Source organism: Tupaia chinensis, unplaced genomic scaffold, assembly GCF_000334495.1.
Source record: "Tupaia chinensis unplaced genomic scaffold, TupChi_1.0 Scaffold000317_1, whole genome shotgun sequence".
NCBI lineage: Eukaryota > Metazoa > Chordata > Mammalia > Scandentia > Tupaiidae > Tupaia > Tupaia belangeri.
Window position 1 is genome coordinate 1681738 of NW_006159810.1, and position 14878 is coordinate 1696615.

Sequence of the window (14878 nt, forward strand, 5' to 3'; positions counted from 1 at the left end):
AAACCTCTCAAAAAAAAAAAAACAAAAAAAACAACTCTTTCTCTTCCCAGCATTTATAGGAATGGGTGACTCAATCTTTTACAGTCCACAAACAAATGTGTGAACAGAAGTCACTGACTACTTGAGGAAACAGAGAAAAATTTCAGATAAAAATTCTAACAAGAACTCTAATATAAGAAACGAATTTAAATATAAAAGATAGTGTTGAGGGAACCAGCAGTTAGCGTAATGGCTGTGTCGCTGGACTCCCATGTAGTCGAACGCAGTTCGCGTCCCGGACCCAGTGGCTTAAAACTCACACCGGGCACATGTGCGTGCGTGCCCAAGATCCTGAGAGGAGAATGGAGGAGAAGGGATTGCGGCGTGAACACCCCCTCTGTGTGTAGGGGGGTGATTTCATGCTTTCTGTCTCTATGTCTCTCTGTCTGTCTGACGAACGCATGCGCCCTATAGCGAAAACCTCTCCAAAAAAAAAAAGATAGTGTTGAAATATAAAATTACTTAAAAGGCACTTAACTTCCTTGAAGCATAGATTAATCAAAAATTTCCAGTTTCCTTGCAATGAAGTTAAAGGATTATTTGACATTCTAATTACTTTAAAACTCCAGAGTAGATTTTTAGTTGTATTACTTTTCTATTTAGTAAATATGAGAAATATGACAACCTTACAAAATATCTTGCACTGTTTCCTGAAGACAGTATTCTAACAATCTTAAAGAATGTATTGTATTAAAAAAAAAGAATGTATTGTATTGTGATCATTTATTCAGAAACAGATACAATCTTAATCTAACAGAAACACAGTGTGTAATTATAATTGCAGGAAATAGGGACATTTATTGTAAAGTACAATACTACTGAACAGCTAAGAGATCCAAACTATGTGTGGTTACCAACTTCAACAACTAAATTTATCATCTCCTTATGTATAAACTTAGGCCAGTTTGGGGCCAGCAGGTGGCATGGTGGTTAAGGGTGCTGGACTCCCACATGGCCGACCATGGTTCGGGTCCCTGACCTGGTGGCTTGCTTTACTTTCCCCCCTCTCTCTCTTGCTCTTGCTCTGTCCCTCTCCAGTCAAACTGAAATAAATAAATGGATGAATGAAGTTAAATAAAAACAAACAAACAAACAAACAAAAAACCAAAGGTAAAAAATTTAAAAAAAAAAACTTAGGCCAATTTGACAACTGTAAATACCCAACAATAATCAGTTTTTTAATCATGATTTTAACATATATATTTGATTTGCTAACATATCTCATCATGAAGGTATCAGCCTTTTGTGAAATAAAATTGACAAGCACAGCAGCTAGAAGTCTGTTAACATAACGAATAAAAGGTTAAGATATAAAAAATGCAAAATTTGAATAATGAATTTATAATAACTTGAGTCATAAATGTTAAGAACTTAAAAACTCCATAGAAGGAAGTTATTTTAAGTGGAAAGAGAACATTTCCTTACTCTGTATTAGTGATGTTGACTTTTTTTTGTATGTTAATAATATCAATATTGACTTAAATATTGCCAGTTTTCCAGCTTTTTTGTTTTCAGCTACTCTGTAATGTAAGTTTCTTTCTTTCTTTTTTTTTCTTTACGTTTTGCCATAGGGCACGTGTGCTTGCTGGGCGAGAGAGAGAGAGAGAGAGAGAGAGAGAGAGAGAAAGTGAGAAATCATTCCCTGGGGGATGGCCACACTATAATCCCTTGTCCTCCATTCTCCTCTTGGGCACACACACTCCTGGCATGATTCTCAAATTGCCAGGTCCAGTACTCGAACTGCAGTCAACCCTGTGGGAGTCCAGTGCCTTAACCACTATGCCACCTGCTGGCCCCAATGTAAGATATTTTGATGGATATAAGTTAATTTCTTTTTTTGGAGAGGTTTTTGCTATAGGGCGCGTGCGTTCGCCAGACAGACAGAGAGAGACAGAGAGATAGAAAGCGAGAATCACCCCCCAGGGGGGATTGCCACACCACTATCCCTTCTCCTCCATTCTCCTCTTGGGATCTTGGGCATGCACGCACATGCGCCCGGCGTGAGTTTTAAGCCACTGGGTCCGGGACTCGAACCACGGTCGGCTACATGGGAGTCCAGTGACATAGCCATAACGCTAACTGCTGGTCCCAGAAGTTAATTTCTATATGAGCTAACTTACTGATATTTCTCTCTCTGAAATTTTCCATTTCCTTATGTCATTCTTACATTAAAGACTAACCTACAAGTTCCGTTTTCTATTTTTAAAATTCTACGTGATCATTTTAGTTTATGTGGTACTTTTTTTGATTCACGATATACAGTGAGAGATTAGCTGGAATTTATTTCTCAAATAGCTAACTGACCTAAACCACTTAAAGAAGAGTGAATGTGCCTTTAGTATGTGTTATGTTCTCATGTGGATTAATTTCTGTCTCCAAACAATCTGTTTCACTGCCTCATCCATTGATTCTCAGGCCTACTTCACAGTTTTATATTGGGTAGAAATGTTTTACTAGGCAGTATGGCAAATCTTTTGTTACTAGACTTTGTTTTCAGTTATTTTCTATTTTCTTTTTAAAAAATTTTTTTTAAGATGGAGTCTTGCTGCTGTGATCCCCCGACCTCTGCCTCCCCAAGGTGCTAGGTGACAGGTGTGGGCCACTGTGCCTGGACGATAATGTTGAACCTGGAACTGGACCTAGGCTTCCCATGTAGTCTCCTGTGGAACACAGTCTCTTAGTGTGCCACCATGGCTGGGTCTTATACTTTCTTTATGACAGAAATAAAACTTGAGAAAAAATTTAGATATAAGAAAAATGGACAAAACGTGGAAAAACACTTCCCAAAAAATTGAACACAGACATGAAAAATGCTTACGTTCACTAGGAAAATGAGAACTGTAGACTAAAACAGTAAGAAAGTACCTTTACCCATCATACAGTCAAATTAAAAAGTCTAGCAACACCAAGTACTGGTGAAGATGTGGAAAACAGATAGTTATACACTGCTTATGCAAGTGTAAATTTATACAGCTAGGATGGAGAGCAATTTGGCAATGTCTGATAAAATTGAAATTAGAACGTGCCATCAATTCCACTTCTGATGAATAGCCTAGAAACACTCTCACAGAACACATGCATGAGGAATTTACAAGGATGTTCACTGCAACGATGTGTATTATTGGGAAAAATTAGAAATAATATCTACTGATAGAGAGTGAAAATTAATAAACATATGTGACAGAAAACTACCCAGTAGTTAAAAGAATCAATGAGATCTTTATTATATATATCCACACTAGTAGATCTAAAAAATTATTGAGTTAAAGATAGAAGATACTATATTACTTAGGTAAATTAAAAAATACAAATACTATGTACTTCTCATGTTTATTAATCTCACATATATTAATGTATATCGATATATGTGATATATATTAAAATAGAAAATATGCTTATTTATATACACAGATATTTCTAAGATTAAATATATCAATACTGAGATTATGGCCCAGCCTTGGTGGCACAGTTGGTAGTATACTGATCCGCAGTGCTGGAAGCGCCATGGCTGACCATGGGTTTGGATCCTCAGCCTGGGGGACCCAAAACATAACAAGTGTGCATGTGTCCCAGACCACAATCAGCTGGAGGGCTGGGGAAGAGGGTCCTATTAAGGATTCCCCCCCTCTTGTGCATATATTCTCTATATTGAATAAAATACACAAATCCTAAAAAAAAAAATTTATTTAATTATTTATTTATTCATTCATTCTAATTTGACCAGAGAGACACGTACACATACACACACACAGAGGAGAGAAAGAGAGATAGAAAATGAGAAAGCAAGCCACCAGGTACAGGACTTGAACTGTAGTTGGCCATGTGCGAGTATCCAGAGCCCCAACCACCATGCCACATGCTGGTCCCCATAAAATACATAAACTTTTTTTTTTGGAGAGGTTTTTGCTGTAGGGCATGTGTGCTCACCAGAAAGAGAGAAACAGAGACACAGAAAGTGAGAAATCACCCCCAGGGGGAATGGCCATGCTACAATCTCTTCTCCTCCATTCTCCTCTTGAGATCTTGGGCACGCATGCACACATGCCCAGCGTGAGTTTAAGCCACTGGGTCCGGGACTTGACCTGCAGTCGACTACATGGGAGTCCAGCAACGTAGCCATTACACCATCTGCTGGTCCCAAACTTTGACAGGTACTTCAATTTTCTCTATTTTAAAAAAGTTCTATCGAAAAAATAACTTCAAACCAATATAAATATATTAATACATGTCAATTTTGGGTATATAGTCTATTTTTTCAAACTTCCTAATATGTGTGTAAGTGCTACGATAAGGGCATTAGAGTCGATAATCTAGTGTGAGTGTTAAGTTCATATCTCAAAGATGTAGTTAAAATACCTCTTTGAGTTAATTTCGTATTATACAGCAGTTTTATAACAAGTTTATTCAACTGATTAATTAATTAGGGAACAGATATCCTAATAGATGAAAAATGTTAAAACTCTGATAGTACCTGGTTGGGAATATTCCAGGATGCATGCAAGAGTGCTACGTATTAGAGCTGTCCACTGCTTTTGAGTCTCTTCAGTTTTGGCCATTGAAAGTGTCACGATACTTTTAATGCCTTGAAGAGCTGCACTGACTGGTGGAGAAACCTGATTATCTGCAGATTTGATTGCTGTGTCCTTCAATATTCTTGCAATTAAGAACAGAATTGTGGGCAAGATTGTCATACATCCTGAAATAAAAACAAATCAGATTACCTCATAACTATTTCAGTTCCACTGTAGTTGTTTCCATTATTTTATATATCTATCTATATTTCACAACTGTGGTTTAACGTTATTTCTTTTTTTAACATTATTTCTTTTCTTTGTTTTCATACAAAATTTACTGCATCACTATTACATAAGTCACCGTTTGAAAAATAAGAAAGTGCTGTTATTTCAAAGAAGACAGAAATGATATTTTCTTTCTTTTCAAACGAGCCTTATTTTCATTACTTCCAATATGTCACCAATTTAATATCTCGAGACCTATATAATGAAAATGAGAAAGGAAGACAGACAACAAGGAAACACTACCACATACTTGGAGAAGTATCTGAGTAACTTTGTGAACCTCACAGCAATTCTGACATGTAATGAATCTCAGGGTACTAAAGCGAACCTCATCAAGCCAAGAACATGAAGAGACTATTGGAATTAGCAAAGAAGAAATGAAAGATTCTTAGAATTTATAGCTGAAAAAACTTTAAAGTCATCAAGTTCAGCCTCCTACATAATGACAGAATCCCTCCTCACTCTCACATGTACTCACCGTAGCCTCTGCCCACAAAGCCTTCCAACGTGGAGAATCCATTATTTCCACATGCACAGGGTATCTTATAACCCTATAAAGGTCTTCCTTGTGTTGAACTGAATTCACCTATATATCTCCTGATACTACTTTTACCTTTCAGATAAAAGGTAACAGAAGGAAAGTACCTTTCCATCCACTGGTTCTTCAATGTCTACAGACAGCTATAATATGCTTTTCATCTTTAATTTCTTTAGGTGCACCTTAGAATTGGCTGTCACTCTCTCCTGACAGTCTAATTTCTCTGGTTGCTCCAGAGTGGCAACCAGATTAGAAAATAAAGATTTTAACAATTCCATCTTACATTTACTTGCTGACAATCAATGGTCTTCCTCCAATTTTTAATTCTCTCTCTCATTTGAAATATATCTGAATACAGCACCTTAGGATTTTGGCTTTTGAATCTTACATTTTTATAGGCTGCTAAAGGTAAAGAAACACTTAAAAAAGACCAACTTCTCATTTTACACTTGACATTTAAGAGAAAATAAGCACTAACAATGCTTAAAATCAAGGGTAAACTCATTGTTGTCCACCTCAATATAAAGCACTTCCAAATACTGATAAATACTGTACCTGCAGGTGAACAGAGGGACGGTAGATCAGAGAGTATGGCAACCGTGGCTGCCACCAAACGAGCACTTTCTTCTGACAGTCGAGCCTTAGTGGCCATGTGGCTTGGAGAGTCCGACATCTTGGTGCTGAGATGTGGCATGTGCCGTACTAAAATGAACATCAACAGCTCCATAGTTGCAAACACAAGAGATTTCCCAGGAACGAGCCCGCCGCTGTCGCCTCCTTCTCCTAATACACTACAGGGTTCCTTGTCGATATCATCTTCATCTTAGGTAAGAGATAATTTAGTGACATTTCCAGCAAAACAACAAATAAACAGTATATAAAACAAGACAATAAGTACATCTAACAAATTATTTCCAAAGTATTTACAAGTAAATGAACTAATGCCATACATCTTTTCAGTATAGTTCTTTGTCTTACTAGAATTCTTATACTGACTGCTCCTTAAAAGGAACAGACAGTTCCTTTTTTATTATTTATTTAATTTTATTTATTCATTCATTTATTTAAATGTGACCAGAGAGAGGTACACGCACCCACACACATACACACAGAGAGAGAGAAAAAAGTAAGAAAGCGAGCCACCAGGTCTGGAACTCGAACCGTGATCAGCCATGCGGGGGTGTCCAGTGCCGTAACCACCACCATGCTACCTGCTGGTCCCCCAGACAGTTCATTTTTAACTTTGATAATCTTTATCAAGTATCTTTATCAAATATTTTTATTAGATATATATCTCACAATAAGAATTTCACATATGCTATATTGAACCTTATGCAATTGATACTTTCAAAGGTGAAAATATTTGACTACCAGTAATTTCATTTGGTCCTTTTTCCCTTTTTTTTTTTTTTAACAGGGAGATTTTTGCTATAAGGTGCATGCATTCACTGAAGAGACAGAGAGAGAGAGAAAGCTAGAAATCAGCCTACAGGGGCAATAGACATGCCACAATCACTTCTCCTCCAGATTCCTCTCAGGATTTGGGGAATGTAGGCATATACTCCCAGTGGAGTTTAAAGCAATTGGGTCCAGGACTTGAACAGCCATTGGCCATGTGGGAGTCTAGCAATGTAACCAACACTATCTGCAAGTCCTTTATTTGGTCCTTTTAAATGAAGGCAAAATCAATTTCAAGTCTTCCAAGAATGTAATATTTGTTATTAAAAATTTCTAGGCATTAATATTTTAAATATTAAGTATAAGATTTACTTCGTGCTACTGAAATTCCTAGTGCTTACTTAGAGTATTTCTTTTTTCTTGCAAATAATCCTGAGCAGCTCTTACGATCTGTTGTACAACTCCAGTAACCAACAGCTGGACGGATGGTGGGTTCCAGGTCAACAGGAGGCGGTGCAAAACGCTCAGCAACTCAACACCAATCAGCTATTATAAATCAATACAAATAAATTTAATTAATTCCAAAGGATAAATTTATATTAAAATCTGAGAAAATATATAAAAATTAAGAAATTTGGAAGTTAAAGTTAATAAATAAGACTATGAAACAAATAAGAATATTATAACAACCTTGAGAAATGGTCATATTTTATCACATTTTCAAACAAATGGCTCTATTATTTATATGTTTAAATACGTTTTATACTTAAATATGATCATGCTCCTGTTAGAAGGAAACACATGGGCTAAAAAGCATAGAGCCCAGTGCTACTAATATTTATAATTTCCAGCCTAAGCTGAGCACTCATTCGTTCACCAGAGACTGAAGCAATTTATAATGAGTCCTCTCCTATTCACCTCTGCAACTATAACCTTTTACCTCCAACTTTAAGCCTCCTAAGATCTTCCATATCTGGGACAGCAGGCAGTATGGTGGTTAAGGTGGCTGGATCCCACATGGCTCACTGGACAGTTTGAGTCTTGGACCCAGTAGCTTGAAAACATGCCAGGCATATGTGTGTGCATGCCCAAAATCCCAAGAGTAGAATGGAGAAGAGACTGAGGCATGACCATATGCTCTGGGAGCAATTTCTCACTTTCTTTCACTATCTCTGTTTGTCTCTCTCTCTGACAAGCTCACATGTCCTACAGTAAAAACTTAAATTAAAAAAAAAAAACTTCCACCTCAAATCCATCCAATGAATTGACCTCAAATTAAAAAGGGGAAAAAAAGTTTAACTGCAACCAAAGCCGCCCTTACCTCTCCTTAAGATCAAGTGCCAGGGGACCAGCAGTTGGCGTAATGGCTATGTTGCTGGACTCCCATGCAGTCGACCACAGTCAAGTCCTGGACCTGGCAGCTTAACCTTATGCCGGGCATATGTGCGTGTGTGCCTGAGATCCCGAGAGGAGAATGGAGGAGAAGGGATTGCGGCATGGCCATCCCCCTGGGAGTGATTTCCTGCTGTCAGGGATTGCGGCATGGCCATCCCCCTGGGATTGATTTCCTGCTGTGTGTCTTCCTGGTGAGCACACGAGAAAGCAAAAACCTCTCAAAAAAATAAATAAAAAAAAAAAAGATCAAGTGCCAGCCTTTTACCCAAAGCTAGCTCTCCTTTCCTCCTGGGCTTCCAATCCCATCCAATCTATCTTCCCAGGAATTCCTCAAGGACCTCGACCGTATCTCATATGTCTGCCGCCTCTCTCCTTACTTGGGCTACTTCTCTCGGTATAAGAAAAATGCTCAAGTCTTTCCTATTTAAGGCCCTCCAAACACTTTAGATCCTTTCATCTACTTCCACGTCCTCCTTTATCTTGCTCCTCCACTTCCTTTACCCTCTTCTGGGTAAGAAATAATTCTTAAAAAAAAAAACAAAAAAAACCCTTTAGATAATGTATTTGAGAACATGCAAAAACATCTCTTTAAATGAAAGATACAACTTCATCAGACATTTCAAAGTGGCATAATTTAATAGACTTATAAATTACTTTGGCCATTTATAGAATCAGTGGCCGAAACTAAGATCCTCTGAAAGTTTTGGTTTTACATGACTGCTGTGAGCAAATCAAAGAAGGTAAAGTGACTATCTCTAGTCTCACTCTGCCCAGTCATCCCAAATTCAGTTCAGCCAAAATCCTAAATACTTGCATATATTACTTGTTATTAATATATTAATTCCTGTGTGAGAAAATGGTCTTAATTTAACTATGATTATAACAAAGTATACACTTAACTGTCGATTAACGCACCATACCTGATCGTTTGCAATGTGGATTCGGGCATAAGGAGACTCTAGCAAGGTATGTAAGGCCTGCAGGCAGGCGGTGACATGCTCCACAGGCTCTTCAGGTCTTGGGGAACAAAGAAACTGTATACTCACACCTGCAATGCACAGAATAAAACATGGATTTTTCAATATAAAACACTTTACAGTAGTGCTTTGACTTCACTTTTTTTTCACAACTACACTAACATACATATATACATACATACATTTATTTATTTATTTAGAGAGATCTTTGCTGTGGGGCATGTGTGCTCACCGGAGACAGAGGGAGACAAAGAGACGGAAAGCAAGAAATCAACCCCTAGGAGGGATGGCCATGCTGCAATCCCTTCTCCTCCATTCTCCTCTCAGGATCTTGGGCACACAAGTCCACTGTGAGTTTTAAGCTGCCAAGTCTGGGACTCAAACAGCGGTCAACTATGTGGGAGTCCAGCGACATTACCATTATGCCATCTGCTGGTCCTACATTAACATATATTCATTAATGCCTTAAGGGTTGAAAATGGCTTCCAAGCTGAGCAGTCGAACTCAACATAAGACTAGATAGCTTTGCAATTAGGTTAATATTCAAATTAAGTCTGAGCAGTGAAAATTCCATCCTATCAGGCTAATTACAGAGAAATGTTTATTTCTGGGACTTTAAAAAATAAGCCATTAAGGGTAAATTTAAGTGCCAGCCCACAGCACAGTGGTTAGGCGCTGGGCATAGACAGATTCCACATGGTTGACTAAGGTTTGAAAACCGGCCTGGGTGTACACGCATCTGTGCCTGAATTCCTGACAGGACAAAGAGCAGAAAGGGGGATTGCAGCATCACTAGCTCCATCAGGGGGGTGCTTTCTCATTTCCTCTTTCTTTCTCTAATGAGTAGATGTGCCAGGTAGCAATAAAAATGTTTTTAAAAGACTTTAATAAAATTGCAGTTACTTTTCATTAAATGGTTGCCAATTTTCATGATGTGACATTTTTTAAATGGCTAGCTATAGAGGCACAATGGATATCATGTGTAACAACTGCTTTGAATTTGTGTAAGGCTAAGACATTGTCTGGGAAGTTTTTTACGTTTTCATTTATGAGACCTATTAATGAATTCCATAATTATATCTTACCAATTGTGTTCCTTTTAACCACTAGAAAATATTAGAAAACTGGGGCTGGCAGGTGGCATGGTGGTTAAGGCCACTGGACTCCCACATGGTCGACTGCGGTTTGAATCCCAGACCTGGTGGCTTGCTTTCTCACTTTCACTCTGTCCCTCTCTGGTTAAATTAAAATAGATAAATAAAGTCGAATTAAATAATTCTTAAAAAAATACAGTGATAATTATAAAAAGGAAAATAATAGAAAACTAGAAGCATCATTACAATGTGTACATTCTTTTTTTTTTGGAGAGGTTTTTTTTTTTTTCTTGCTATAGGGTGCGTGCGCTCACCAGAAAGACAGAGACAGACAGAGAGATAGAAAGCGAGAAATCACCCCCCCAGGGGGAATGGCCACACTGCAAACCCTTCTCCTCCAGTCTCCTCTCGGGATCTTGGGCATGCAGGGACCCACACACACGCGCCCGGCATGAGTTTAAGCCACTGGGTCCGGGACTCGAACCACGGTCGGCTACATGGGAGTTCAGCAACATAGCCATTACGCTAACTGCTGGTCCCACAATGTGTACATTCTTAAATGTCAAAATAATATCTAGGGTCGGGACCAGCAGTTAGCGTAATGGCTATGTAGCTGGACTCCCATGTAGTCGACTGCGGTTCACGTCCCGGACCCAGTGGCTTAAAACTCATGCCAGGCGCGTGTGCGTGCGTGCCCAAGATCCCGAGAGGAGAATGGAGGAGAAGGGATTGCAGTGTGGCCATCCCCCCGGGGGGGTGATTTCTCACTTTATGTCTCTCTGTCTGTCTGGCGAGCGCACACACCCTATAGGAAAAACCTCTCCAAAAAAAAAAAATCTAGGGTCAGCCCTGTGGCCTAATGGTTAGATAAACCAGATCCCACATGGCCAATCAAGATTCAAGAAGACAAAAACTTTACGCAGGAGGGACCAGCTCCTGGCATAATGGCTATGTCTCTGGACTCCCATGTAGCCGACTGCAGTTCGAGTCCCGGACCAGGTGGGTTAAAATTCAACGCCAGGCACGTGTGTGTGCATGCCCAAAGATTCCGAGAGGAGAATGGAGGAGAAGGGACTGTGGCATGGCCATCCCCCCTGGGGGGGGGGGTGATTTCTCGCTTTCTGTCTCTCTGACTCTGTCTGTCTGTCAAGCGCACGTGCCCTATAGCAAAAAGCTTTTAAAACAAACAAACAAACACACAAGAAAAAAACAACTCTATGCAGGGACCAGCAGATGGCATAGCGGTTACATTGCTGGATTCCCACATAGCCAACCATGGTTTGAGTCCCGCAACTGGTGGCTTGAAAAATCACACCAGGCACATGTGCGTGTGTGCTCAAGATCCTGAGACAAGAATGAAGGAGAAGGGATTGTGGCATGGCCATCCCCCTGGGGGATATTTCTTATTTTCCCTTCACTGTCTCTGTCTCCCCTCTCTCTCCTTTTGCATGCTAAGGCAAAAACCTCTAAAACAAAGAAACAACAAAAACTAGATAAAAAACCTTAGCTAACAATTTTTTTAAGTATTTATTTATTTATTTATCTGTTGTGGTTTATCAAGCTGCTAGGTCTGGGACTCGAACCACAGTAAGCCATGTGGAAATCCCGAGCCTTAACCACCCCCCCACCTGTTGGCCCCAGTTAACAATTTCTAAGGTGAGCAAAAAAAACCTTCTACTATTGCTTCTCTGAACTGTGTTATATAAAAATTTTCCACAGCATTTACATGAAACATGAATTTTCAGAAATGCCACATCCTGAAATACATCATTATGACACACCTACCTAAAATCAGATGCATTCTGTCTTTGTTAATTTCTGGCAAAGATTTAGCACCAGCTGTTGCTCCTGATGCTTGGTTTAAGTTGACTGACGCAGAACGCTTTTGTAAACCTGATACTGCTGCTGCTTCTGTCGACTCTGAACACGTAAATCCTGTGCTGTTTAACCAAAGTGCTACCGCGTGGAGAACAGGGGCCCAGGAACTCCGATAGTGAAGTCTCGCTGTGTCAATGGTCTCAGGAGTATAAAATGCACCACCTGTGAAACAATCACTAAATTAATTAGAACAGTTTAAAAGCAGGACTTCCTGTTACAAGTGTTTGTTCGTTAAAGTAGAACTAATTTAAAAGAACGAGTTCCATACCGAAGGGCAAAGAGCTTCTCCCCTTTACGAAGCCGCCAACGAGCTCCTGGAGCTCTGAGCTAGAGTGCTTTCTCCCTCCCTTGCTCGGCTGGGCTTCTGGCTTTCCCTCTGCTACTGCTGAAGCCACTGCATAGCCTCCCTTTTTCCTACCCTGCTGTCATAGGATTTACTCCTTTGTTGCAACGACTCCTAAAACCTTTTCAACTTCTCTTTCTACCACCACCAAGGAACTCTGTATCTTTCTGTTTTTCTCCTTGTCTGCCATTCCTCCCCACCTCCGGTGTCTACTACCAAATGACTATTCCCACATCTCCTGCTGTCCTGATGGACTGAAGAAGGAAAAAAGGGCAAGTCCATTGTGGTTATTATTAACGTATGGTTAAGAGAAGGGGGTTCTCTGAGAACTGATAATATAACTTGTGGGAGCAGTGGGGCTACAGGGCATGTGCTCTTGCCAGAGAGAGACAGGGAGAGGGAGAGGGAGAAAGCACCCCACAATGGGTGCAGTCATGCTGCAATCCCTTCTCCATTTCTCCACCTTGTGAGGATCTGGGGCAGGTACACATGCCTGGCTGTTGTTTAGTCCACCAGAGCTGTGATTTGAACTGAGTGGTTGGTCTTGTGGGATTCAGCTCCCTTAACCACCAGGCCACGCACCGTGCCAGCCCCAGAACTGATAATACTTTTCTAAAAAGAAATCCAACGCCTTTAACCACCATGCCACCTGCCAGCTCCACCCCCCCTTTTTTTTTGAGAGATTTTTCTTTAGGGTATGAGTGCTTGCTGGAGAGACAGAAAGTGAGAAATCACCCCCCAGGGGGAATGGCCATGCCACAGTCTCTTTTTCTCCAGTCTCCTCTTGGGATTTTGAAAATGCATGCACATGTTCCTGGTGTGAGTTTTAAGCCACCGGGTCTGGAACTCAAACCACGGTAGACTATGTGGGAGTCCAGTGACATAACCATTATGCTATCAGCCAGTCCCAAAGTCTATTTTACTTACGTTATTCTGAACTCCATAAAAGCAGGACTCTGAATAAATACTTACCATCTGGGGGGAGCTGACTAGCAAATTCAGCTGGTAAAGTCAAAAGTGCATAGTCTTTTAATGCTGCCAACCACAGGCGGCTGAGTGTCGGCAGTTCGGGCTGTACCAGTGTTATTAAACTATCTGGCGGTAGTTCATCTATGGTACCGTAGTCATCATCGTCATCATCAGTACTCTTAATTGCTCTTTTTGGTTTTGACTCTGCTTCCTTTTTAATATTCATTGCAACCACATATACCTAATAAGATAATCAAGAGGAGAAAATAACAAGGCATAAGATAAAAAATGAAGTGTTTTGGGGCTGGCAAGTGGTGTGGTGGTTAAGAATGCTGGCTTCCCACATGGCCGACCATAGTTTGAGTCCTGGACCTGACAGCTTGCTTTCTTACTTTCTCTCTCTCTCTCTCTGCCCCTCTCTGGTCAAATTAAAATAAGTAAATAAATAAAATAAATGTTTATTTAAAAAAAAAAAAAAAGAAGTGTTTTAAGATTTCTACCTGTTTTGGAGGTTTTTGTTTTGTTTTGTTTTTAGGTTTTTGCCATTGGGCACATGAGCTCACTGGGGAGAGACAGAAAAAGACAGTGAGAAAAAGTGAGAAATCACCCCAACTGCCAGAGAGGATGGCCATGGTGCAATCCCTTCTCTTCCATTCTCTTCCCAGGATTTTGGGCATGCATGCACGTATGCCCGGTGTGTTTCAGGCCACCAGGTCTGGGACTTGAACTGCAGTTGGCCATGTGGGTGTCTAGTCCCTTAACCACAATGCCACCTACTGGCCCTTCTTTTTTCTTAAATTGATGTAACTTCTGACCATTTTTCTCATAGCATATTCCTTGAGTAGGCTTCTTTGAGTTTTTTCCTGGCTTCTCTTCTATTTCATAAAGCTGCACTTTTGTCATTTTATTTTATTTTTTGCCATAGGGTTTAACCTCCTGTTTACTATCTCTGCTTTCTTAGACTTACTAGACACAATCAGACAGCATTCAAAGAAAAAGGCTGAGAGGGGAAAAGTAGTAAGAGAAAGAATTTCCATAAATAGCTTTCTTAAACCTCTTCTTACACAGTCCTTAGGCACTATTTAGCAATCTAGCATTTAAACAACTGAGCCAAGAATATAATTTGCCACTCACATCTATTCTCTGTATCCTTTTTCTCCAGTATGTGAGCCAAAAAGACATATAATAGCAACTTTCCTAAAACACTACTTAAAAGATTCTTTGTTGAGCTATATTTATTTGTTTTCACTTATTTTTGTACATACATTTAGGCTTTGGCAACCAGCACACACAAAGCTGACTAAGGTGTTAATGAAAAAGCAAAACAAACCAATGAAAGCAAGAAAAAGCTTGCACTAGATAAAACTCTCAAGAAAACTGTCCCTTGCTCTCCCCCTGCACAGTGTTATTCCTGCTATATCTAACAAGGAAGTTTATGTGTCTGTGTG

At 39.8% G+C, this 14878-nt stretch overlaps 1 protein-coding gene across 2 annotated transcripts in view; it reads right to left on the minus strand.

Annotated features, from left to right (window-relative positions):
* HEATR5B (HEAT repeat containing 5B) overlaps nt 1-14878 on the minus strand; it is a 109406-nt gene that overhangs the window by 9501 nt on the left and 85027 nt on the right. For both annotated transcript variants that reach the window (XM_014588914.2, XM_014588915.2), the window contains exons 29-34: nt 13434-13671; nt 12026-12280; nt 9090-9217; nt 7176-7320; nt 5932-6198; nt 4511-4735 (exon numbers count right to left, since the gene is read on the minus strand). In XM_014588914.2, coding sequence (XP_014444400.1) covers nt 4511-4735; nt 5932-6198; nt 7176-7320; nt 9090-9217; nt 12026-12280; nt 13434-13671 — 1258 coding nt within the window. The remainder of the gene's footprint in view (nt 1-4510; nt 4736-5931; nt 6199-7175; nt 7321-9089; nt 9218-12025; nt 12281-13433; nt 13672-14878) is intronic.